Below are 26,441 nucleotides of genomic sequence, written 5' to 3' on the forward strand. Positions count from 1 at the left end.
AAGAGGATACTCTTCCATTGTTTTTGCTATTTTTGTATCATATTTTGTTATAATTTCATGTTAATATTTTTTTTTTTTACAAAACAAAAGTGAACAACTTTTCTGAGTACCTTTAGTAAAACAAATTATATTTCTATGCTTTGCTGTAGTTCAAGGTCTTCCAGTGGGAAGTAAATGGTCAACACTGATTAACAATAAGCGGTATTACCACTAATCTTCTTTTTTCATTCATTCATTCAAACTTTATTCATACTTGAGATAACCACTGAGGGATGACCCTCATTGACAATGACATCGAGTCAAGTACAAAACAATGAAAAGGAAAAACAACCAATGAATACACTAACAAAGAAATGGCAATTCAATTAGCTGAAAAAAAAATCCTTTAAAACTGTCAGTAGAGCAAGTCTGACAAAGCCCATCTGAGAGATGAAGCAATCTGAAAGGTGATATGGTACTTTTTATCTTTATATATGTCAAAGGTAACATTTATGGATGAAAAGGTCCCAATGAGCATCACGTCTCTCTTGGCATGTATCATAATACATAAATAAATAAATCTAATAAATAAAGGCAGAATGACAGGTGGAGTCCAGGTGGAAGAGGTGGAAGAGTGCCTATAAATCACATCACAGCAAGACTAACATGAAAACTGTTTAAGAACATTTTTCCTGCAAAACATGGAAAAAAATGTTTTATTTCTGTACAAAATATCCAACCTGTTGCCAAGATTAACAATGTGAAATTTAAAAGTGAGTTTTATATCCATCCAAATTCCAAGATAATAATGTTTTGACTCTCTCAGTCATAAATGTTTGCTGTAGAAGTATTAAAATAATAAAATAAGAATACATTTTTTAAAAAAAAGTATATTGCCCTTAGTGTAGAAGATAGCATGAACTCATCTTATGTCTTTAAGAGCATCTTGGTGAATCATAAAAGAACACTAGAAGTTATCAGATGTTAAATGTTTGCATTGTTTTAGTTTGTTTTACCTTGAATGTTTTGAAGTATAAACAAAACAGAATGTGTCAGTTTGCAAACTCTTTCAGACAACATATCTATTTTTTAACCTCATCAACTCATTGGAGTTGATTGGTGTTTTCCGAAGTGCCTGTTCAGAACAGGTTCAGTGGTGACAGGTGAAAATATCATTATTGAGTGTCGTTCACAAGCAAGGATGGGGCTACATGGGCTTGGGAATACTTTGTAAAACTGCTGTCAGAAAACACTGATCCATTCACACATGATTTCATTGTGTTTTTATTTATGTCTATTTACCCATACATATATTTATATTTCTTGGAATTGGGGGTGTAGATGCTTGTTTCTGTCACTGATATACAGTATGAATAGTCTGTATCTTACAACTACACCCTAAATATGTGGTGTCTGCAACTGCAACTGTCACACTGTTTTCTGTGTGGTGTATTGTGAACATCATACTGTTGAAAATGGAGACGGTGACTCTAAAAATATCACAATCAGCTTTAAAAACACGCTACTTTTCTTTTGTGTGTGAAGTATAAACTCCTCCACAGGTCAACTGAACTGTCACATTCTCAGGAACAATGAGGACAAGAGCTCGGTGTCCTCAGTGAGTCTGTATTCAGTTCAATGAAAATGAATCAAGCGTACTGCAGCTATTGCAGTGGTGTTACTGTCTCATTGCCTGTTTCCTCTCTGACAGCTCAAGCGTTATTAAAGCAGCTCTACACAGGGTGAAAAAAACACACTTGAGCCAAGCTCCATGGCTTTGATTCTAGTATGAAATTCATCCTATTATAGTTACACTTCCAAACACTGTTGAGGCTTTGTGCTGCTATTATGCAATGATCCCATTCTGCCAAGCTGCTTAGGCAGTAGGCTTACAGCCACAACAGTTTCATGTTCTGCCCTACTGCTGTCTCATTCATTCATATCAGCTGGAGAGGGAAGCTGCATGCTGGAAACCGTCCACACAGATATTCTACACTTCTGGAGATTGTCTCTGGAGTGAATCCCAGGATCCAGCTGGAACTGGGCAGTGTGAGTTGTTAGCGCTGGTGATGACAGTAGCGGGTTTCCAGTCTGGCTGGTAAAAGTGAATGTTGAGGGCTCGGGCCCAGTTTGCAAACACCGTCTTCTCTGTGATGAAGCGGTGGTGGCTCCCTCGTCGGCTCCTCTCGTGGGAGAGGTACATGGCGCACTCGTCCGACCCAGAGGGCTCGTAGTAATGATACGGTACAGAGGGATGAGGGGATGATCTACACCGGAAGAGAGACGAGTAAAGCAGCAAAAGGCATGAAAGTCAAAGTGTGAGGAAGGCAAGTGGAAACAGAGTGATAATTAAAAGATGAAGATGGGGGGAGAACAGAAGCGAGTCACAGTGTGGAAGAAAACGGAGGCAGCAACAAAGAAAAACAGAAAGATCAGAAGAATCTGGGCTCACAGATGTGTTCATTATACGCCATCTTATTCCTCTGATACTCCTCTGCCACAGCAAGCTGTGAAAGTGGAAGAGCTCTCAGCCACATGAGAGTCACTTCAATCTGTGCTGAATTTCTCTATGAATATCCAAATGTGTCAAAGTGTCCTTTGTGTCCTTGTGGATTCACGTGATGACAGCATCAGCTAAATTATCCTCCTATTTCCAGTGAACCTGAATGTTACATATGTATATTCAAAATCTGTCCTTTGCAGATATTCTGTGAAATAAGTTATGCTTAGTGTAAAATGTCAAGATGAATGTTTGCACTGATACTAAAATTACAGTCATTCAGCAGTCTGACTGCATGGCAGTAAAAGACACTTGAAGTTGTAACTGCAGAGAGTAAATGTTAGATTCTCATTAAAGTTGAAGACACTGTTAAAGATGTACTCAACAAGACTTTTATATGGAAACACACCCATGTTGTCAGCTCACAGTAAATGCCAGGGTGGAGCTGCAACAGAAGAGAGCTTTCATTAGCCTCATACTCTATTTGCCCCACTTCCTCAAACAGGAAATGGCAAACTGAAACTTAAGGACTGAGAATAAGGGATTAGATGAAACAAGATGTTACAGAGAACGACTGCTCAACAGTGTTTGTGCATGACGTAGTAGACCTGGTCTTATTTGTATTATTTGTGAATTATCATTCAGTATTGTTTGGTTTCCTGGCGTACCATGTTTTTCCCCTGTATAGCTACATATATATGTTAAATAAAAAAGCAAAAAGGATTTATGTCATTTGCTAAAAGTCAGTATGAAATGAGACTGAGAGTTAGACTGAAGGTTGTTTATAATTCACAAGTTGAGATCATCTTATTTTTTTTCACTGAAAGAGTTTGTTATTGACACAGTGACAGATTTTTTTGACCTGAAAAGTTAGGACAAAATATTATTATCTCCAAGATGATTTAAGTCAGGTGAACCCTGTTGCTAGGAAACTAACAATAAAGGGGGACATTGCCTCATTTCTTTATCAAAGATGGCCAATGATTTAGCGTTTTCTGCATTTTACTGTCAAACTGTGATAAGATTTTAAAGGCTCAAACACTTTTTAAAATTGCCATCCAGCACAACTCATGAATGCCAAGCTCTCACTTTCAGAGTCTTATTGTGGGACTTCTTAAGAACACACTAAACATGACCCTACTTCAAGGCTTGATTTTAGCAAAGAATTTTTCATATCTATAATTATATGTTTTATCTTTTTTTGTAAATTAATTCTAGTGTGTTTTTTTGTATTTTATATTCTATCTTTGACGTGGATACAAGACAAATGTCCTTTTAGGGGAAAAGTTAATGCTGCTATAATAAATATTTTAATATTATCAGTGGCGTAAATGGATATGTGTATGAGAAAGGTGTCACTTGCAGCAATGAGCCCACTGAGATTTATTACCAGACTCTGCAGTTCCACTTTGCTTTTTAAGAGCTATGTAGCATCTTTCAGTTCATTGTTCTGGTTCAGTTTCACAGCTCTCAGCTTTGTTTTCAGACACATGGTTTTCAGTGAAAAAGTTAAGATAAACTCACTCTACACTACCTGCTCGCACAAAACTGCAGACAGACAAAGCTGCTGCAAGTATATAGCAAAGACAGTCAAACATTTAGCAGCTAAAGTGACAGATATTTCCCTCAGGAGTTGATGGAGAGAAAAATAGTGATAAAAGCTAAAAAATTAATATGTGACATGTTTACCAGGTAGCCACATAGCAAGTGCTATGTTTTCTCCACATCTACTGGATGAGTAAGTAAGCCAATACCAACAAGTTTGCCATGTGAATTTAAAAATGACAATACAGCATGTCAGCCCCCAAGTGACCAAAATATCATGTAACACATGTTGACGATTTAATAAAAGCAGTAAGCCTCGTTCATAAACTTTTGCAAATGAACAAGGTTTTATCATATGGCTTTGGTACAAAACAACCAACTGGTCTGCCAAGAAAACACAAAGGTCTGTGTGTAGTTTGTCAATAACATATAGTCTCAGTGTTTGCGTGTTTGTAGCTTCCTACTTGTGTGAAAAAATTTCACATAAATTCTTGAATTAAAAAACAAAAGAAAGATCTGATTCTACCTGCAGAAATCAGGCGGCACCATGCCAAACACGTTGGTCCTGTCACATAGCTCCAGGGCTATGGCCATGGTGAACCAGCCGGTACTCAGCCAGGAGTTGGAACTCTTCCTGAAAGACAAGGTCACCATTTTCAGTAAACTCATACTTGTGTAGTTGCTGTGTTTCTTCCTCTGATGAGATCATATTCAGTCAACCTTTTTTCTGCACTCACAGGTACTCAGGCCTCATATGAAATACACAGGGAATCAAAATGTGATCAAATTTGTTCTGTTTGTGGCACATTAAGCACCAAATCGTACTCTGAAAATTGCAAAACCTCCCTTTTGCCAGTTAAGAAGTAGCTGAGCAGTTTCTGCAGCTGTTATTGTTACATTTACACTAAGCTATTAATGTGTGTCCTGTGGTCTTTGTGTAAGCTGCAACTCTGCATCAAGACTAAAATAGTAAAATAGTTCCTTACTCTAATAAAAAAAAAGAGAACATATTTATGAGAGCCTGTGCACCAAAGATAATTTCCCACTAAAATGAGAATAGCTTGGCAGCTGTGGCACTTTGTTGTATAAAGATCTTGCTGTTGCCAAGCAGAGCAGCAGTATGATGGCAGGCAGGGTCAACATCGTCCCCCCATCAACCCCCATCACCGCTTCTTCATGAAAGAAGTTCAGATACTGATGTTATTTGTTCTGTGTTCTATCTGGCATATGTGAGACTCTGGCTTTAAGTTTTTCACTTTAGTGTTCTCATTCTAAGATACTCATTTATGCTAACCCACCATACTGTTTTCTGCTTGCAGTGATTGAGGAAACATAGAACTTCTGTAAGAATCCAAATGGCACTGAAGCAAAATGTGTTTCTTCATTTTGCAAGCCTGACATTAGCTGTGAACTTGGCCTGGGTCACATTTCAGTCTAAACCATATTGATAAAGTTTGGAGTGTTTCTTTTGGAGTCTCAGGTCACATCAAAATAAACCTCACAGAGGCATCACTGACTCTATTTACCTATCAATCCCTGTTTCCTTTTTGAACAGTTCATCAAACTTCAACATTTTGATCCGGGAAATAATGTAGACTTTAAGTTTGGGCAGTAGCTGGTTTATCAGCCTGAGGTTGTTGTAAACGTGGCCTTTTCCATCCCGCCTCATGCAGCTACTGGGTCCCCAGAAAATGAACACGGTGTCTTGGCTGGCATTGAGCAGCTCCTGTCGGCTCCGTAGCACCCTCTGCAGGCTGGAATGTGCTATGACACGCAGGCTCGTGCGATGGCCAACATCCTGCTGATAGCCTATGCTGGGAGCATCATTCATACGGATCACACAGTCAGAGCTGTCGATTTCTCCACCTCTCTTACTTCCAGTCAGCTGGCCAGAGCTGGTCACCAGGGAACAGGTCCTGCAGTGCATCTTCAGAGGCTGGAGAGGTGAAAGGTTAAAGACCAGTAGCAACTTTAGTTTCATTCAGAGTATTTGAAGAAAGGCTGTGAAAAAATAGTTTTAATCAAGAGTATGGTCTTATTAAGCCATTTGACTTCTCAATAGAATCAATTTTGTTTTTGTGCCACGAAAACCTTTAAAAGATTACTGTATATAACATCAAACTCAAATAAAAGGTGCTAACATGCTAGCGCGAAGTCTACATGCTAAGATGTGCAACACCAAATGACAGACAAAATGTACAACATTCACCATGTTAGTTAGGTACGTAAGCATACTAACACTTGCTAATTTGCACAAAACACGAACACATGATGATGGGTACTTTGTTTAATTCTGAAGATTGTTGGTTGTGAACTGACATATTGGACTACAATTTGCATAAACTCATCCTGAGAGGAACATGAATTGTCTGTGCAATCTGGAAGTCCAGTTCTTGAGATACTCACAGCCATAAATGTCCACCTCATGGTGGTGTTTAAGGAAAAGTCAGAAAGATGGATGCCAACCACAGGACTACAGTTTAACATGGATAAACTAAAAGATAAAGTACAAACACGTTTAAAAGATGAATCTGAAAACTGTAGCCATCAAGGTCAAGTTACACTTGCATAAAGCCTCGGGTTGACCTTAAATTCTGGCTACCACAAGGAAAAAAACACAATGACCCTGAAAGAGTTCAGCACAGTTTGTACAGCTCATGCTGACACAAGGCAAAGACATGTTCTTCAAGCTTGATATAAAGCATCTCTTATTAATTAACCAAAACTTTAACTTGAATTTATTTCAAGGATATTTTAAGTTTACTATACTCACATATTTGCCACTGTAGTTTTTCCATCAAGCATGTACACATACAGAGACACACACACACACACACACACACACAAGGACAACTGAACACATCCTGAATAAAGTATAACTGGCACAGAGTCGAGCAGCTAGAATGGTAATGGGCTCTTCTGTCAGGTGTCCTATTATTCAAATGCACTGCAGATTATCATGGTTGACTGTAGAGCAGAGGCTTTTCTGTGTAGTACTTTTGTTTTGCATTAGAATCATGAATACACACAAGTCTGTATATTTATTCAGTACAAAAGAGCCTCACAGCCATGTTCCTTTCCATGAAACGAGAAATGTGTGTACATTGGTGGTCAGAACATGGCTGAGCTGCAGGAAAAATAAACAAGTAAATAATTTGTTTTATTTATTTGCTTTATTATTCATCCAAAGCAAGATGCAAGGCGATGCACTATGCCCCCTGTCATGGGCTGCAGAATCCAAACTTGTTGTTATCATTGCATGACGGCTCTGGGTGAAGCTGTGGAAATGATTAATGGTGAATGGTACAACCAGTGTCATGCCCTGTGGATAAGGCTCTCCACACATCCTTTCCAATAATGCACAGCTTGTCACATTTATCACGTCACAAAATATTGCGCTATCACACAAAGCAATCGTAGGGAGTTGGCTCAGGAGAGTACAGCTTTACAGAGCTTGATTCAGACGTCCAGCACGCCAGCAGGTGAAGCATTATGACAGATACGTCAAGCTATCCTACTTAATTAACTTAAGTGTGAGGTAGGCCTGTTATATTGTCTGAATATTTTTTAAATTGGAAGTAGGCTAATAACTAACTAAAAACAAACAGTTCAGTAAATACACAGTATATCTGTGTATACTGCAATGTGCATGTGTTTCATCATAATATTCGAAAGAGTGTTTTTCTGTATGGCAATAACCTCAAGTACATACTAATGGTTATTGTAAAATATGAGGATGGTAAGGCCAGAAAATATGCTCCTCAAATCCTACTTTGTAATTGTTCTGTATTATAGCACATATTTTACATACAAGTCTGGATATAGCCTGCTGCAGTCTAATCCGGGGCTTCACCATTGAGTAGACATCAGTCAGCATTATGTCCATAAAAATTCCACTGGCTACAAGCGTTCAGGAATCTCTGCAGTGAGGGATGAAAGCTGGGTGGTAATGGCAGAGTGTAAGAGAGTTACTATAAAAGGGCCGGTGAGAGTTGGATAAAGAGAAAGACAGATGCAGTAAACAGTGGTATCCTTAAAGGTACATGATGGAACTTATGCACAAGGTTTTGAATGATACACTGAATTTGATTACATTTTCAGTGACTTAAAGTTGCAAAATCTTCTTTGGAATTTTTACATTCCATGATGTGTATGAGCCACATAATCATTCGCGTTCAAATAGTTTGTATTTGAAGTTGGGTTTTGTTCCTCCACAGCTTTGAGGAAACATTTTTGAAACATAGCTTTTAGCATAGCCTCTGCTGGCCATAAAGTGTGATCACTACACAGGTACACGTCTTTTGCAATCAAACTGATGACAGTGTTAAGCTCAAGACTCAAAATCATTTGGCAGCTTGAAATAAACTAGATCTGCAACAGGCTTTCAACTGACACCATGAAAGTGCAGGATTTTAATTTCACAGATCTTTAAAATTTAAAACAACTTTAACATTTAAAATTCATTTGTTCTCAGTTGAAGAGCCTTTTTTCAGTATACGACAGCAGTCCCTCAAAATGTCTGTGCACTTCACTTGTCTTATAAAATCCATTCTACTCAGAAGATCATTTATGTTTGTCGACTTTCATAACAGCAGCATGTGCTACAGGGTCTTTGCGCACATTTGCATTATACTGACCAGGTATTCATGTTCATGTGTCCAACCAGATTTTCCAAGTTGGAAAAAGGCAAGCTCGGACTGAATGATCCGACAGCTGAAACCCAGAGACTCTTCACATGAATTATTCCCAGCCTTAACAGGGGGCTACATTGGCATTCCGAACTGTGCTCTGAGCTTCACACTCCATCAGGTTCTGAAGTGGGAATGTGTGTGTGTGTGTGTGTGTGTGTGTGTGTTTTGTGTGGACATACAGGTGATATTACTAGTGCCCCACAGGCTGTGCTGCTCCCACTGCTATATTTATAATACTCTTCCACTATCTCGGTGACCCTGCATTGAATGATTTCCTGGTGCGTGTTTGTGTGCATTCTGTATATGTGTGTATAGGTAGGAGTGTGTGGGTGGTGTCTGTGGATGTCATTAAATGTTTGGGCAGAGCTCGATGTGGCCCCTGATATGTAGTACAATCATGTTTCTCTCAGGAGAGTCTGCAACTGTCTAAAAAGTGTTGACATCCAGGACCAGTTGTAATCTCTTTCTATACACATGAACATAATCACAGCTTCTACACGTTGAGGAAATACATCACCCAAAACAAACCGTTTCCTGTTGGAGTGCGCACTCTGTACGCAGACCACACCAGTCACTCAATAACAGGTAGGCTGGAGCAAATTACGCGCTTCAGTACACAAACACACCTCCTGGCTTTGGCTGAAAAAAATCACAGTCCTTTTTCTTCTTTTACATACAACAGATAGGGTGCATTTTCCCTTGAGTACTGTCCAAGCAATTACTCCTGAGCAACTTTTAATCATTCTGAAAGTCCAGTAATGTGTTAAACTAGTAAAAGGCAATTGAAGGTTGCAGGGCCAGTATAGTTTCAAGGGCCTGTGAAATAATAAAAGAGTCCTTACTCACAGTGATATGGGAGCTCCAGTGCCAGTTTCTTGAGCTTTCAAAATCAGATAGATAATATTTCAGATGGCAGGTATCTGGAGATGCAACCCACAGACCACTGATTGAATGAATAAATTAATTAATGTAATAAATAGCATATTACATCGATTATATGTAATATACTAAATGAACATAATCTATATGAACATAATATAGATTTTTAGCCATAATTGACCTTGAATTAACACAGTGGTCCTTTAGTTTGTGAATCAACCTGCAACTTGAATGCTCTCGCACACGCTCAGTCTGCACTCTATCACGAGGACAGAGGGCTGTCCACCTCGATCAATAATGCATAACCTCATAAGCAATACATTTTCCTGGATAAACATGACCCAATGAGGCAATAGGTTCAACCTTGCCAGACTGAAGTCTGCTGTGATACTGGCTGAATTAATGAGATCTCCCAGAGTGATGGCAGTCTGAACACATCTCCACCTGTCCTCCACACGTGTATTTGTGCAGCCCCACCAACAGAATGATACACTGGTGAATGATATTTTATCGCTTTTTTATGGTTTAAGCGTTCGTGTTAGGGCTCTGATGCATAAACATGTGGCCTTAGCATGACTTAATACAACAGTAATGATAAACCCATTATTTGATATTTTTCTCCCTTTAAGTAGGATGCCAATAGAAATTTACCTAGACCTTGGTCGGACTGATTTTGTATGAGCAAACTTGTTTCAGGTATAATTAACAAGTTTATAGGCCGTCTCCTGGAATGCTGGTAGACCACAGGATGACGATAACTGAGTAAATGCATTACACTCATGTCTGTAATATAGCTGTTTAATAAAAGACTGCTTAATACAGTCTGTTTCTGTTTAGCCTTTTTTAAAACATTTTCTATTTAATTTTCAAGAAACTCCTCGGGGTTTCAAGTATAATGTGCTTTTCAAGCTCTGGGTTTTGTTACGTATTGGTGGTACAGGAGACTGCGAGGGTGGAGGGCTACAACATAACAATTAGCTTTAGTTTGATTTGGCTTCCACAGCCACAGCAAAACTCCTGATTCATGACCGTGTATGAATATCAGGTAGGTTAGTACTTTTTCTTACAGCAGATTAGGATCAGATCAGATTTCTACAACACATCACATCACTAGATACACATCGCTAGATTAAATGAACATGATATATCTGATCTTGGGAGACCTTTACTGTTGAAGGAGGATCAAGATGAGCGTACAAAGTTTTAGTTAGGAGGATCCTTTTTAAAAGGTATTTTAAATGTAAAACCAAAAAAATGCTGCTTGGTCTATTAATATTTACAATGCTGTTGTATTTACTTTGCCTCTTAGTCCATCATCTTGCCTTATTTGATTTGAAAAATCATGCAAAGTGATTCATGATATGCACACCTTTCATGTAATGTCTTTCCTTGGTCACTGGAATGAAAATATTGGAGTGAGTAATAATGTCCTTTACGTGTAGGTGGTTAAGGTTTTGTGAATGAGTTTCAGCAAATTAATCTTTTGTGATTTCTTTGGTAAACTATTTTTTTAAAAAAATATTTATATTATTGTTCATTATTTTATATTTTTAATATATTGTTAAAGTTGGTTGAAGAGGGAGGGATGGGTTGGCTTGGGGGGCGTGTTTCGGAAGGCAGACATATTGTGTGCTACACTGAGGATTTTTTATGTGTCCCTTTATGTGTCCCTTATGTGTATATGTTGAGTGTGGTCTCTTGTATAAGTAACTTAGAAAATTCAACAGAGCGTTAAAAAGAAAAGAGAAAGCCATGGCATTCAGCACAGCAGAAGAAGAAATAGCAGTAAATTACCACCCACACAATGACTCCAGACTCATCAGTATGATCCTGTTTATATAGTTCCCAGGGGAACCCTGGATCATAATTGCTTTCAGAGCAAACCCCATCAGTCAGCCTCTAATATTGCACCAGAGCCTCCAATGTGCCTCCAGTTTAACTCTACTTCTTTCAGTGCAGGAAGGGTCAAGCGTACGAACCAACAGAAAAAAAGACTTTCAGAGGTCAGAGAGGAGTTATTAAAAAACAATAAAAGATGCTCCATTGTTGTCATTAATCATAAATTCAAATGATAAGGCTGGTGTTATTCCATATGTTTCATACTGCCAACAAATACAATAAAAAGAACATGGCTTTATCCAATATCACTCTCAGTTTACAACAGATAAATGGCTCACAATCTCCGTTCCAGTTCATCCCAAAGGTGTTTGATGGGGTTGAGGTCAGGGCTCTGTGTGGGCCAGTCAAGTTCTTCCACATTAAACTCACCCAGCCATGTCTTTATGGGCTTTGCTTTGTGCATTGAGACACAGTCATGCTGGAATAGAAAAGGGCCTTCACTAAAGAGGTGTGGATAATTTTGTCTATATAGCGTATGTGCATATATCGATATAATATAAATACATGTACATTATGATGCCCTCAAAAATTGCCAAAGTGGAACAGATAAAGTAGAGTCCATGCATACAACTTCACAATGCATTGCTACAGATTTCACAGATGCAAAAATTACCACTGTGAAAGTCTCCAACCAGCAAAATGATGATTGGTTTGTATTTATTTTGTCATAAAACAAGCTACACATAACACTTCTCTGTATATTTATAAAGAAAAGGAACGAAAAGAAACAAATTCAATTCCAGGGATTATGTTCAGCTGCAAAGTTGGTGTACTACTGAGTATTTATCTCTAAAAGGTTGACGCATGTAGGAAACTAAAGTGCTCATGTTCATCAGAATGAAGAAACATAAAGTGCTTGTATTTTATTAGAGTTTTTTTTTGGACATCAGTGAAGATCTATGGCACAGAGAATTAAGCCATATTAGGCACTGGCTACGCAGACAGTATTTTTCTAGGCAGGACCAACTTACTGTTGGCTTCTTCAACCTTATCCTTTAATGTCAGACATTGTCTGATATAAACAGCTGTGAGAGGAAACATGACAACTCAGCTATATTTGCTTGCAGTGGCACAAATTATTTAGATGTTGGTCACAGTAACCATACACTTTCTGAAGTGTACAGAATTAGGCTAATGGTTCAGCTGAGAGCCCAGGTGGATTAAGTGGCACCTGTTGTGTTTTGTGAGGGTTTAATGATCAGTGCTGCTTTCTTTTCTCAGAGACCAATTAATTACACCAAAATCCTCCTGATAGTTGACATCTCATTAAGCTCCTCCTGGTGACACACATTCAAATCACAACACTAAACTTTCTTGGTTCTCAATTTGAGGGAATGAAGGCGAGATAATCAAAGCGATTGTTTTCTTCTTCTTCATCTAGTCAACGTCAGACAGAGAGACGGGTTTGACTGCATCTCAGAACATGTAGCCTCATTAACAGCATGTGAATCTGATCACATTTTAATGCAGGGTGTAAAAGCAATGGTGTACGGATTGGATTTCATCATCCTGACAAAGTATCCAGATACAGATCACAAGTTAATACCAGCTGTAAATGGGGCATGGCTACACATTGGTCTGAGGATGAGCCCAGATAATATAATCTGTTTTGCCAAGGGTGCTTCCTTACTTTGAGTGGAATTAAAATTTGCATATCTGGGGATCTCATCCATTCAGTAAGCTGCACGTTAACACACAGCTCAAACTGTATGTCAGAAAGTAGAAAGTAGTCAGTGTAGAAAGGAAAGGATGCATAACAGGGCTTGCAATGGCACCTATCTCTCCGAGGTTGGCTGCATTAAAGGCTGTCGGAGCAGAGAACGCTATTGCCCATGATAAATAGATACATCATAAACTGGCACAGACACACAATCCACATTCATGCTCTCACACAGGCTTTGTGATTAGAGCATATAAAGGCCAATATAGATTCAGCAGACAGTTCTTCAAAGGTCAACATCTCTTTAACCGGAATCGGTGAAAACATCAGAGGCAGAGAAGATGAGGACCAAAGTAGAAGAATGAAGCGGCTGTCTATTTAGGCCTTCAAACTCAGATGTGCGTGTGTGTATCTGAAAGAATCTATTCAACTCTGCAGCTCTAATTACTGTAGCTTGTCAAAGAAAAGAAATATATACTAGAAGAGAACATCTCAAAAAACCTTCACACATTGCAGAAGGCAGAAACATAATGAACACCGAGACTCCTGCAGTCACTCAAGATATCACACATAAATACATTTCACTATAACTCTGATCTTACAGTAAATAGATTTGTGGGTTTCAATTTTTGGTGCTTTCACATCAACATTTAGCATAGAAAAGTGAAAAAAAGGTAAAAGCCAAATATCTAGCCTTTAACCTTGAGCCACATGAAACAACGCGGTCACAGAGATTCATTAGTGCTGAGTGTTTTGTGCTCTGTGAGACAAGCAAAGCAGCCACATCCCACCGCCCACCTTAGCGAAATCACAGCCCATGCAAACTAGATGTGCACAGAAGTTAATACGGGCCATAAAAAGGCACATTAGACGGAGCTCTCCTCACATTTTCAAGCTTCCCTGGCTCTGATGAGGGCATAAAATTTTAACTACATGTCTGGGGCATTTGCATGGGTTTTTCTGCATCCATGCACCACTGTTTCATGATTGTGTGTGTGTGTGTGTGCTTGTGTCAAAGCCAAGATTCCTTCCAGCAGCAGCAGCAGCAGACCTCAGATGACCCTGAAGGGAGCAGTGCACACTGATCCACCCACTCGACAGATCCTACAGCAGGTCTGCTCTGGTTAGTCATTCCTCAGCTCTGTCTGAGGGTGCAGCAGCAGCAGCAGCAGCAAAGCTGGAAGTCCCCATGGGAGAAAGGGGGCAGAGTGACACTAAGCAGTATGAAAATGTCACACTGTGGATCTGTCATGAATCAGCTGTCAGCTTGGAGGAGGTGGACAGCCAGGAAAAGACTGAATAATTAAGTGCCTGAACCGCAAAAAACTCAAACTGAAGCAGCTGCCTCTGATTTCTCCTAAGAATCTGTAGATGAATGTTTCTTTTTCATCGACTTTAACAGCATCTGATGAGGGTTACAGCATCTCAGAGGAGCCCTCAACTTAGAATCTGGCTGAGTCAAGAAAGTACAGGAAGCCTCAGCCAGATCAAACTTCTCTGCAAACCAGTGTCACTCGCAGACTCATGTCACTGATCATTAATCACTGAAAGGTGAACTGTAACCGACACTTTTTTCCTCCAAATGTTCTCCCGGCCAGTGCGGCAAAACAACGTCCTTTTCACTCTGCTGTGCCTGACCGCGAATCTGTCTCACTGGGGTGAGACGTGAGACTGACTGAATCATCCATCTATCTGAAAGAGTTGTCTGTAACATCGTGCTGAGTCTGAACGATAGACCTCTGCATTACAGTAACGCTGACAGTGGCGATGTCTTAAGTAGAAATTATAGAAGAAATCCATCCTGTTTTAAGTGCTTTAGTTGCTAAATATTTCATGGTGGACACATTCATTATGAATCAAGAAATGAGATAAACCACAGAGAGAATTTACAGACAGTACTACCACAGCAAATCTGAGTCTGAGTTCAGTGTTTAAGGGATTAATTGATATTATTATGACCTTACAGGGGGCAATAAAGCTGAGATAAAATCCAGTTTTATTCTGACACTTTTCCTCACCTACAGAAATTTACTGCTTAATTATAAACATAAAAAGTACATTTAGAAAATATGACAACAATCATTATATTACCCAAACTGAAAAACTTGGACATTATATTTGGATGTAAGGACATAATGTAGTGCACAAACACACAGAAGAGGATTTTTCAGTTCTCCCTGAAACCAGACCAGTACCTGCAGCTTCAAAAAGCCATTTTCAGTGCATACCTAAACCCCTACATTTACCTGCTAGCCTCTCTGCTTTACCTGAATGTCAGCGGAATACCGATTAGGTGCAGATTGTATTACAAGTGTACAAAAGTGCCAGAGCAATCAATGTTCTTTTTGTGGGCGCTCGACACATAAGTCACAAATATTTCCCACAGAAATATGTCCAAATGCCGTGTGAATGAGCTCAAATTCCTTTCTGTAGACTGACAGGAGAACAAAAGGCATTACCGTCACACTAAATGGTAGCCACTGAGCATAACGCAGCAACCGAATCAGTGTATCGACGCACATCTCAGATAATATAAAGATATCTGAATGCTCTTTTTTGTTCTGTTGTTCTGTTCAGTTCAGTACAACAGAATCTCTGTATGCTGGTGTGACTTGTATCTCCACTGCTGACCTCCATACGTTACCCAGTCACCACCACCACCACATTTCCCATTCACCTCTCCAGGCAGGCACCTAATGCGACAAGTACCTGATCCCTCACCTCCAACACTGCCACTTTGTTCAGTGAAACACACAACCAAGCCATGTCTCTGTGGTGGTGGCTGAATGTCTGAGCCTTGAGACAAACTGCACCACTTTCCTGCATCTTTTATTTCAATGGAAGTTGAAGAGAGGTTTTCACTTTTCAAAGAATACAAACTGGCATCCACACATAATAGCGCAAACCATATTAAATAAAATAAATCAGAATGCTTCTTACTTTTGGCCTTCTTGGTAGCTTTTTTATGAAAATTAGACATGGTACAATAGTTTGGACACGAAATAACACAAATAACTTGACTGTTTCAAAGGCAGAACCAGCTGCAACATCATCTTTGCCTCTGAAATTGTACAAGGAGGCAGATCATCTCCCAGTGCACAGATGGAGGATGTTTACCTTATGATCCATGACACCTGTGTACCCCTCCAGTGTTGATGTTTGGACTCTCTGGGGCTTTTTTGTGTGTGGAACAGGTCCATCTAAACGGTGGGACGCTAAGGATGACGAAGGTGAGGAAGATGATCTGTCACCAGAGCTGCTGTTGTACACCAACATAAAACTGGTAACCATGGTGATGATGATGATGCCACTAACCCCTTGGCACTGGGGAGACACATGAAAGGCATAAGTTCAAAAAGACTGTAAAAGCAACACGGAGAAGGAGCTCTTGATTTAGAAAATAAGCTATAAGGCTGCATTTTTGCTTAAGAATTCACTGCTAATTAAATGTCAGCGTTCAAAACAGAGGCTTCACAATAATAACAGCTGCTCTTCCCTCGTGCAAAGCCGCAAATGAAATGTCAACTGTGCCACTCAAACGCGCTCAGCACTCTCAGTCAAAGTATTTTAAAGAGCTGCGCACAAACAGCATGGATGCACACATAAACGTTTCGGAATTAGACCAACATTTGCAGAAAAAACAACAAATTCATAGACGGGCGTGCACCTGTAAAATTATTAGTATAATTGTAGGAATGAGATACAATTAAATAACTGCAAAAGATGAAAATAAAGCATTACAAAGTGCAATTAGGTCACAGTAGACTCAGCCTGTAACTCACTTGTGAGCAAAGAAACGCACTAAACCACACAAAGGAACATTACACTGATGTTTCCTGCAGGTCTCGTTTATAATTACCACTCTTATCTTCATTTTCGGTTCCCTTCTACACCCGCAGATCGAGCCTTCATCGTATCGGGGCCAGAGCTCCCTCACAGAGCGTCGGGACTCTTCAGCATGCAACACTTGAGCGGCAGCATCAGCGGGATCAGCGCGCAGCCAAAGAAAACGACGCTCCACTACTCTTCTTCCCATGCTCTCCTCTACAGGGACGCCGTCACCCAACACTGCGCTCCTCAGGGTCCTAAACAACTCGGTTTTCCCTGTTTACCTGTTATGAACCACCTTTTCAAAGTGGGTTCAATACTGTAGGAAAGTAATGGTAAAATTAAAATAAATTTTAAAAATCGTTCTATTCCTTTCCTTGGCTCAAATCTTTGCAGTCAACTATACAAACACCTAAAAAAAAAAGAATTTAACTACTTGAATCACTATGCAAATATGAATGCAGTTGAACCATCACAACTGCTTACAATGTTGTAATTAGCTTCTCCGAAACGCTGGACATTACTACACATTTGTATGAATTTGCATCTTTTTTCTTGGCAAAATGATCAAATGACAACGTAGTTATTCTCAATATATTGTGTGAGAAACAGCTCATTCCTCACTATGTGCATTTTTCCTATCGCTTTCCTGCAGAATCACAGTCATTTTCAGATGGTTTAGTGGTGCATTCAGTCTAGATGGTGAGAATAAGTAACTGTTTTCTATTGACAGGTAATGTTCTCAGATGTGTTCATCAGTTTGCTCATCGTGTAAATCCTGCTTACACCAGAAGTCTTACTCTGTGCAAACACCGTTACCTGGGAGCTATGAATGATGCCATGCTGTTCACCACCGCTATCAGATCTGAGATTACAAACTTTTCATGACAATACCAAAGCTTTCATTGTATAGTTTCTGTTTTAAATATTTGTTACTATGATGTGCTTACTGTATTGTGGTTACAATGCTCACCGACTGAAAGAAATTTGTGAATGGACTGTTGAAATGTCTTTAAGATAATAAGAAGTTAAATACAGAAACGCAATTTCAGTGGCTTTACTGACACAGTTTCTCAGATCTCTTGACTTGCACGTAGACAAAAGGAACATTTCAGCGAGCACGAGCTGACATCTTTTCTTAAATGTCAACATGAGTTAAATGTTTTGAGATATTGAGAAAACGTTTTCTTTAACTGTTTGTCTGTTTTTTTTAGTTTTATTGTAACCCACTGAAAGTTATGGTAAGATTACACATGGTTCTTCAAAGGGTGCTTGTGATAATACAGAATATACTGTATTATCTTAAACTATTCTTGTCACAGTGCATCTTCATTTTCTCACCATCCAAGTAGATTTTGGGACATTCTGTTTAAGAAGAGGAAAGTATTTTTCTCATTTGTCACAGCGACCTGAGCACCTAAAGCTCCTCATGGGAGGCAGATTTGCTGGAGGCTGTAATCTAGACAGAAGGAGCCAGGAAATGGAAAATGAGTCTTTTTATAGGCACCCTCTAAGCTGGCATCAGTGTGTTGATTCTCTAATGTGCTCTTCTATCTAGTCATTCCTCAGAAAGTCTCACTTCACAAACTGAAATGTAACTGTTCACTTTGTGGGAACTGAATAGTTATTTCTCAAAGACATCACAGAGCACTGGACCAGATGCTGTAAGAAAAATCAGGGTCGCCTACTTAAAAGCTTCAGTGAGAACAGAATGTCTTCCTTTTTATGTTTTTGGCCCAGATTTACACAAGTCTAAACAACAGTCTTTTTAGACTAATTAGCTTGCTATCTGAAAGCCACATACAGTGGTTCATGTAGAATATAATGTGATACAGGATGACGGGGGTTGACTACCCACAGTAGTCGAGCAACAGCTTCCGCTGATCTACGGCAAAACCACTTGGACAAACTACACACAGAACTGCAGTAATGCTAGAACCACTCATAATAGTAATGGCAGTTTATTAAGTTCAGTTATGATAATGATTCGGTTTGATAATAATTATTTTGGACAGTGGTGCTTGGTTGCATGTCATAGCGTAGCAATTCTTTTTACTCATATCACTGTCACTGTGACTGGGACAATGAATGGAACTGAGCCATACTTTTAAGTTCACCTGTGTTATTCCTGCTGGCAAGTCGAAATGTCTGCTATGCAACCCATCAATTCAGTCTTTGTAAGAGTAAAAATCATTATCTGCTGATCCAAGCTCTGAAATAGAAGCTAATACAGAGCCAGGTCGTTTGCTGGTTTGACAGAAATCGATACAGTTTTAAACTCAGTCCTACATATGAAAAGACACTGGTGTGAGGTTGCTAAAATGTAGATAGCATTCCTTTGAGCTCTCGTCACAGCAAAAGTCAGGTTGAAGAGTCGTACCATACTGCTGTCTGTTTAGATCAGTGTTAGTATCATACATCTTCAGTTCGAATCACTATGTTGGAAACATCCGTCCATCCATTTTCTATGCCTGCTTATCCAAGTAGGGTCGCAGAAGGGCTGGAGCCCCTCCCGGCCCCCAACGGGCAAGAGGCGGGTTACATCCACACAAAGACAGACAATCACAGCACTGACTCACAAAGACAGTCTCACACACTCACACCTAGGGGTAATGTAGAGTGGCCAGTTAACCTAATGTGCATGTTTTTGGGACAATGGTTCCGAGGAAGCTGGAATACCCAGAGAAAACCCACCATCACTGCACCACTGTGCCACCCATGTTGAGTATATTGATTATGTCCAAAAGTTATGTAGTATGTAGTACTACCATTTTCTGCCTTTTCACTCCTTTCTTTGACGGCGTATGGCCACATAATTGGTAGAATAATCTCAGTCACCAAATTATCTGTGTCAGTGAGGAGCAGTGCCTCATAATGCACATCAAGTCATTGTGCATTCAGGGGGGCTGGCAGTCTGTGTGTTTTGATTAGAGGTGTCCCTGAGGTCTCAAATGCGTCTCAAAACACAACTCCAGGGAGTACATGCGTACACACATATACACACAAACAAGGGCAAAGCAAATGTCTGTGGAACACAACCTATTTTTAATTAACTCAATCCTCCTATCCAGTGAGGCACCAGACAGCTGTCTGCCTATGCTGAGCCAAATACAAGCTTGCTCTGTTTGCACCTCTTTATTGTGCCAATAACTTGTTGTTTTACTCATTATAATGTTGCCAGCATGCAGAGTGGATGCCCCAGGGTGTCAGTAAAGAAACCAAACTAAGACATAAAGTCAAGGGCAGGGCAGAAATACACCAAAAAAGTGCAATCAGGCCACTGTATGACTCCTACACCATGAATATTAATAAATGTTAATGGAATGTATTTTAACATACTATTAATACAGTACAAGCAAAAAAGAGCAGTAATTGAACCTATTCAAAGGGCAATATTAGCCTAATGAACAGGATGTATTAATCTAACTTCAGTGTGTAAATGTCTAATGCACTTCCGGAAAACAAAGGTTAATATGTGGCAAAATGTTACTGTATTGTCCCATCAAGACAAATACTGTGTGCTTACACCGTGACAGTCTAAAAAGTCTAAAAAGAGAGAACACTTGGAGAAAGACAAACGTTCATGGTCTGCATTACAAGGCCGGAGAGATATAACATCTTCTTTGCAAATCGTCTCAGCTTACAGACAGATCAATGTCCCATCACCTGGCAGTGCCGCCAATCACAGAGGCAATCTCCCATTACCCATTGTGCAATATATGATTCTCAGAACTGTTGTGTTTATCCAAACCATTGAGAGGAGAAGACTTTCAGTCACCTAGTTTGATTATTAAAAAACCCTCACTATGCAAACTGCAAACGGACAACTGCCACAAAAGAGTCACAATTACCTTTTGTCTCAGAAAATGGAAAACGGCTCCAAACCAAACAGCACAAAATGAGATTGTATCTGTTGTGCACCCTCTCGATTATGTAATTAGCAAGCTGTTGGCATCCATCATTTCCACTGAATGACAAGCAGATGGGCAGGCAACTCTGGAAAATTCAGTTTTTCTTAGAGGGAAACACAATTCATCTATGAAATGTCATCGTCCTTGTTCAGCTTTTGCTGATCGTTATGAACAAATAGTTTACTTGACCTTGTAATATGTACCATAATGCTGTATTCAGCCTTGGTCAATAAAAAAGTAAATTAATTGAAAAAGGATCAGTGATAAGTAACAAGTTCCCCAACTCTATCAAACTCTTATACTATTCTTACATACTTAATTATTAATACGCCAACATTATTCCCTTTTAGTGGTGTAGAAACACAACAGCACATCATATGTTTCCAAATGAGCTATAAAACTCCAGGGTCCATCTGGCTGTGGTATCAAACTATTTATAACATCAAACCCCAACTGCATGAGACAGAAATATGAAATTAAAAGGTCCCAAAAAATGCAGCACTGAAAAATAATCCTTTAAACTTATGCTGGCCATATTAATACCATAATTTTTATTAAATTTACTGCATTGCACTTGGCAGTAATGTGATCCTGAATCTCCTTGTGTTTTACTGTTGATCTTGCCACGTGAACATATGATCTGTCCAATGGCATATCAATCCCTTGCTAATGACTGGCCTTTGACAACATAAGCTCTCAATACTTTCTTTCACAGAGCACTAAGAGGGACATCGCTTTTTAGATGCCAGTGTGTAATGAAATGACCTGTCCCATCTGTAATCCAATAGTGCACTGAATGCATGAAATATTAATATTGTAGATATTCTGCCATAAAAAGGGCATAATGTTTGGTGACGTGCATTTTTTATTGAAGTAACATCAGATTTAATCCCTTCGGCTGCAGCTGTCACAGATAAAACATGTTTCTTGCTTGATCTTACTTTGTTAATACTGTATGAAAATGTCTCCCTGCAGCTCTTCGATCCCCCAGTAAGTGTATATAATTTCCAGTCTCTGCTGCCACTTCCTGGTCATAGTCACTATAGTGAACTCTCAAGACACCATAACCAATGCATCTGTGTGTGGGTGTAGGTATAGAAAGCTTTGTGAAAAATTCAGAATTCAATACTTAAATTAAATTTAATGTTGCATTTGCAAAACATTTTTAAACTGCAAAACATATTGCTCATAAAATGTTAGGGTTTGTTTAAATTACCCTACAAAAGACAAATGTATTTGCAAGTGTGAGCTACCTGGATATCCCTGTTTTCACTACTGTGTGTTTAATTATACTTCCCTCAGGACAATGTGGGCATGTAAGGACTGTGCTGTTACAGTAGATTGGTTGCACCAGTCTGGGTGGGAGAAGTTATGCTTTTATCATAATTATAAGTTAATGGAATTTGGTCACCTTTTGGGATTCCAGCATAGCTTCCACTAATACCAACTAATTATCCAGAATAAGTGGAAAGACCTATGTGGGTGTGCAGGACCTATACATCTAATTAAGTGTTTTCCTCAAATGTGTGAACTCAAGTCACATGATTTAGACCTGACTTTGGACCCTAACCTCTATAAAAGTTTCCAAAAACATTTGCCTGTGAGTTTAACATTAATGATGAGCGATAAATCCGCTTGCACCCGGACTGTGTGCCTTGACATCCACCCTTTTCATAAAGCTATTGATGTACACATTCCTGAACAGTAAACAAAGATACACTATATAGACAAAAGTATTGGGACAGGTGGCCATTACACCAAAAGGGACTTTAATCACATTGCATTCTAAATACACAGACAGCTTTGCAGCTGTAACAGCTTCCACTCTTCTGAGTGTTTCTGTAGGAATTTTTACCCAATCATGCAGTAGAGCATTTGTGAGTTCAGACACTGATGTTGGACCAAAAGGCCTGGCTCACAGTCTCTGTTCCAGTTAATCAAACATCATCAAAGGCTTTTGATGGGGTTGATGTCAGGGCTCTGTGTGGGACAGTCAAGTTCTTCTTGAAGTTCTTCATCCTGCCATGTCTTTATGGACTTTGCTTTGTGCGCTGGGGCACAATCATGCTGAAATAGAAAAGGGCCTTCACCAAACTGTTGCCACAAAGCTGGAACCATAGCACTGTCCAAAATGTCTTGGTATGCTGAAGCATTAACATTTCCCTTCACTGGAAATACAGGAGTAAGCCCAACCCCTGAAAAACAGCTCCATCACAGTACCTTTGCCTATACAGTGTAGAAGCAGAAGGAAGAGGGAGAAAATTTGCAGTGTCACAGAAATCCCAGCTGAGGTCAGTGTTTATCCACCGGACGCCTCATTGTGTCCCGAGAAACCACCTAAAAATACCAACTGCAGTGTTGACGCTGTTATTAATAAAGCAATTTGAAAATCACCAATGTAATGCAAACACATGCAGTGTACTAATTCTCTCTGTTGTCTAGCACCGTTGAGATAAATCCTACAAATGCTCAAGTCAGCTGACAAGCTGCATAACAACAATGCGGGTTCGTGCTTTAAATCACATTCCAACAAAGGGAAACGTGACGCTGAGCAGCAGCAGCAGCAGCAGCAGCTCCGAGCTCCACAGCGTCCCCTTTAAGGCAGTTTGGGAATAATTAATGACGTCGCGCTGTAAACACGACTGACGCTCAGCTGCGTGGCCGAAGCGTCCTCCAAGAGCCCGAGACCTCTCCAGGTTCCCGTGTTTATTTCTCGACCGGACCGCTGAAAGGCACTAAAATAACTGCGGTTCAACTCGACTTTCATATGCGGTCTCCAAAACCAAGACGACGGTGCCGCATCAGTCCTACTAAGTGCCATGGCTAGAAAGACGGACATCCCCTCCTCTTACTATGGTGAGTCGGTTCGTCTTTGTTGTAGCGTTAAACGCCAGGATATTTTCCTGTGTACGGTGTAACGTTATGACAAGGGGATATAACGATATCTCACTTAACCGGAAAAATGTTTGACCCCTTACTGTGATTTGGAGGGACAATGGCTAACGTTAGCTTACGTAGTCACTTGCTAACTATTTTAAGGTTGACATCAGATACGCAGTAACGGTAGAATTACGTTTTAAACGGTTTGGTTAAAACCGTTTAACAACGTCCGTTAACGTCTTTCTTTAATCTGCCTCATATATCAGGCGCATTCTTGACATCACCTGGTTATTTCAATGGATGTAACGAGATAATGCTTGCCTTGCATTGTTTACCTGGTGTTAAAGTCCTCACAATGTACTCCTCCACTTGGTCTTTGTTGTAATGTCAAACGCAGAAAGATTTTTTTCCTCAGTAGTGGTCTGACAACAGAGTGTAGCACTATCTTCGAGCAGCAACTGACGACCATTGTCGATTAGTGAATCTTAATTAACCGACCAATCAGTCGGCGTAACCAATAATGAACTACTAGAATACAGTGGAAAAAATGCCCATCACTGTTCCCCAGTTTACGACAAAGAAAAGCACAAAGCTAGCGTTGATACCAAACACTGAGAAACTGGAATCAGTGGGCTAGAGAATATTAGTATTTTTTCCTTATCAAGCTAACTTATTTGGCTACCAAAGTGGTTGCAGGAACGTTAGCCAGTTTAACGTATGTTGTCAGTTGGCTGTTTAAAGGTTGACAAAAGCCTAAGCAGTGAGTGCAAAATGTTTTTTTGTAAACGGTTGTTTACATGCGTAGCCACATACTTTTTCTCTAGTGTTTCTTATTTTTCTCCCTACGTTGGCTCATATGATCCTGACGTAATTCCTAATGTTTTGTCATGTATTATATGTGTAACAAAGCGCTCACGTTAGACTCTGTTACCAGAGTATTATCTCCACATTCCTCCTTCTGTACTCGTCCACATGGAGGCTTTGATGATAATTACAATATTGTAACAACTGCAGTTCGTGTTGTGCAGTTAGTAAGGCACAGTTTGATAACAAAAGATTTATTGTCTCGTTGTTGCATTTTCACTGCTCCAGGCATATGGATATATTTAATCAGTGGGCAGATTTTCTGTCCATTAGCCTGCCTTAGTAATCATGTTGTTTATCACAGCAACATAATCCTTTATCACCGCCAGATGCCACACAGTGCCTTTCTTCTGAAACAAAGAGTCCTTTACATTTTAATCGTGCTGTCGGCTTTCCTAGAACTGATGCCAGTCCTAATACATCAGCAGCTAAAAATTTTCATTCAGTATTTAGCAATTGTCCGTTTAATCACTGAAAAATACGTATTTAGTGTTTCTTTCACATCTGTGTTCTTGTTATCACTGTGCAGTTATAAGGCTAATACTGTACAGTCATGGGAAACTAACTTGCCAATGAAACCCAGGATAAGTGATCCACCACACTGACAGGGTGACTAATGGTCGCTTTTAATGAAACATTTCTCAGCAAAAACGTTATCAGCAAATGATGCTCCACAGAAAACAAAGTGTCATGTCATTTATATGGCTGCTCCAATGTCTCATATTCACCAAAACCCAGAGCTACACCTAAAAATGTATAGATTGATTTGAATCAGTCTGAGCCCAGCTATAATGCAAAATTTCTTCATGTCATTAACCTTTTCATGTCACAATTGTCAATGTCAGCAGTCTTCCATATCCTTATCCTATCATCCATCTCTGTCCAACTCGTAACTACAACTGTGAGGGTGGCTTGACCCTTAGATACAGTAGCTGCACAGATTTAAAGTGACATGGGCATTTTCTAGTCTGCTCCTGGTGGCTCTCGGTGGGAAAAGCTTCTGTGTCTTCCTGTTATTTCCCCGCATTCTGACCCAGTGAATCCCACAGACCTCATGACTGCAGCACTCTGCCAATCACGATTGCAACCTGTCAGCTGTAGTTGATTCTCCCTGCACTCTTCAAACATGCAGCTCACCACTGGGGCCTTCAAACCATATCACTCCCTGTTCAAAAGTTCAAGCTGGTACTTCACAGTGCACCATAAGCCTGAAGTTAGAGATTATGTGTTAAGTGTTGTAAGTAAACACCTTAGTGCACAAAGTGGTGTCTGTGTATTATTATTATAACATGTTGTTTAGATCCAGTGCATGTGTGTCATTACAGAGATTAATATACACATATATTTGCATTATCTTGTATTGCTTCAACTCAAGTGCTTCCCTCCAGAGAATTACAGAGACTATTGTGAGACAGTTTAATTAAAGAACATAATTTTGTCTTAACAGGGTCCAGTGACCTAGGTAGTGAAGCATGGGATGAAGTTATGGTACCTCCTTGTGTTTAGGTCAGCTGCTTTATTATTGGCTCCTTGGTGCTTTCGTTCCATCAGCTAGCTAGACAGAAGAGCAATTCAGGGTATTTTGGGCTCACAACTGAGTCAATCAGCATACTCTTCCACTATAACTTAATGTTTCACACAGACAGCATTTGTTTCAGTGTGGACTAAATGAGGAGTTCATGGTAAAGAAAATCACATGCGCTGCTCGCTTTTCTCTTTTTTTTGTGACTTATATCTCTTATTCTGAACAGTGGATGATTCTGTCCAATATACTGTCTCCAGTTCAGATGGTTGGATAGCTTTTT

At 39.6% G+C, this 26,441-nt stretch overlaps 2 protein-coding genes across 5 annotated transcripts in view; one reads left to right on the forward strand and one right to left on the reverse strand.

The window, feature by feature from the left end:
- Positions 1-176: 176 nt before the first annotated feature.
- Positions 177-24,757, reverse strand: st6galnac5b (ST6 (alpha-N-acetyl-neuraminyl-2,3-beta-galactosyl-1,3)-N-acetylgalactosaminide alpha-2,6-sialyltransferase 5b). Of its 2 annotated transcripts, none has more exons than XM_046391340.1 (5): positions 24,108-24,757; positions 16,271-16,477; positions 5,551-5,960; positions 4,551-4,658; positions 177-2,246 (listed from the first exon to the last, which is right to left on the reverse strand). In XM_046391340.1, exons 2-5 carry the CDS (start codon positions 16,442-16,444, stop codon positions 1,970-1,972), a joined length of 969 nt encoding a protein of 322 aa, XP_046247296.1. In that variant the 5' UTR covers positions 16,445-16,477; positions 24,108-24,757; the 3' UTR covers positions 177-1,969. The 2 variants fall into 2 exon arrangements, with proteins under 2 accessions (XP_046247296.1, XP_046247295.1); XM_046391339.1 differs by lacking the exon at positions 24,108-24,757 and adding an exon at positions 17,013-17,263 and having other exon boundaries at positions 178-2,246.
- Positions 23,499-26,441, forward strand: part of slc44a5b (solute carrier family 44 member 5b) — a 35,942-nt gene continuing 32,999 nt past the window's right edge. For 2 of the 3 annotated variants that reach the window (XM_046391338.1, XM_046391337.1), the window contains exon 1: positions 23,500-23,748. In XM_046391338.1, the coding sequence (XP_046247294.1) occupies positions 23,712-23,748 (37 nt within the window). In that variant the 5' untranslated portion in view covers positions 23,500-23,711. Of the gene's footprint in view, positions 23,749-26,441 lie in introns of all 3 variants that reach the window. The other variant, XM_046391335.1, reaches the window with a different exon arrangement.

This window comes from Scatophagus argus, chromosome 6 (genome assembly GCF_020382885.2).
Source record: "Scatophagus argus isolate fScaArg1 chromosome 6, fScaArg1.pri, whole genome shotgun sequence".
NCBI lineage: Eukaryota > Metazoa > Chordata > Actinopteri > Scatophagidae > Scatophagus > Scatophagus argus.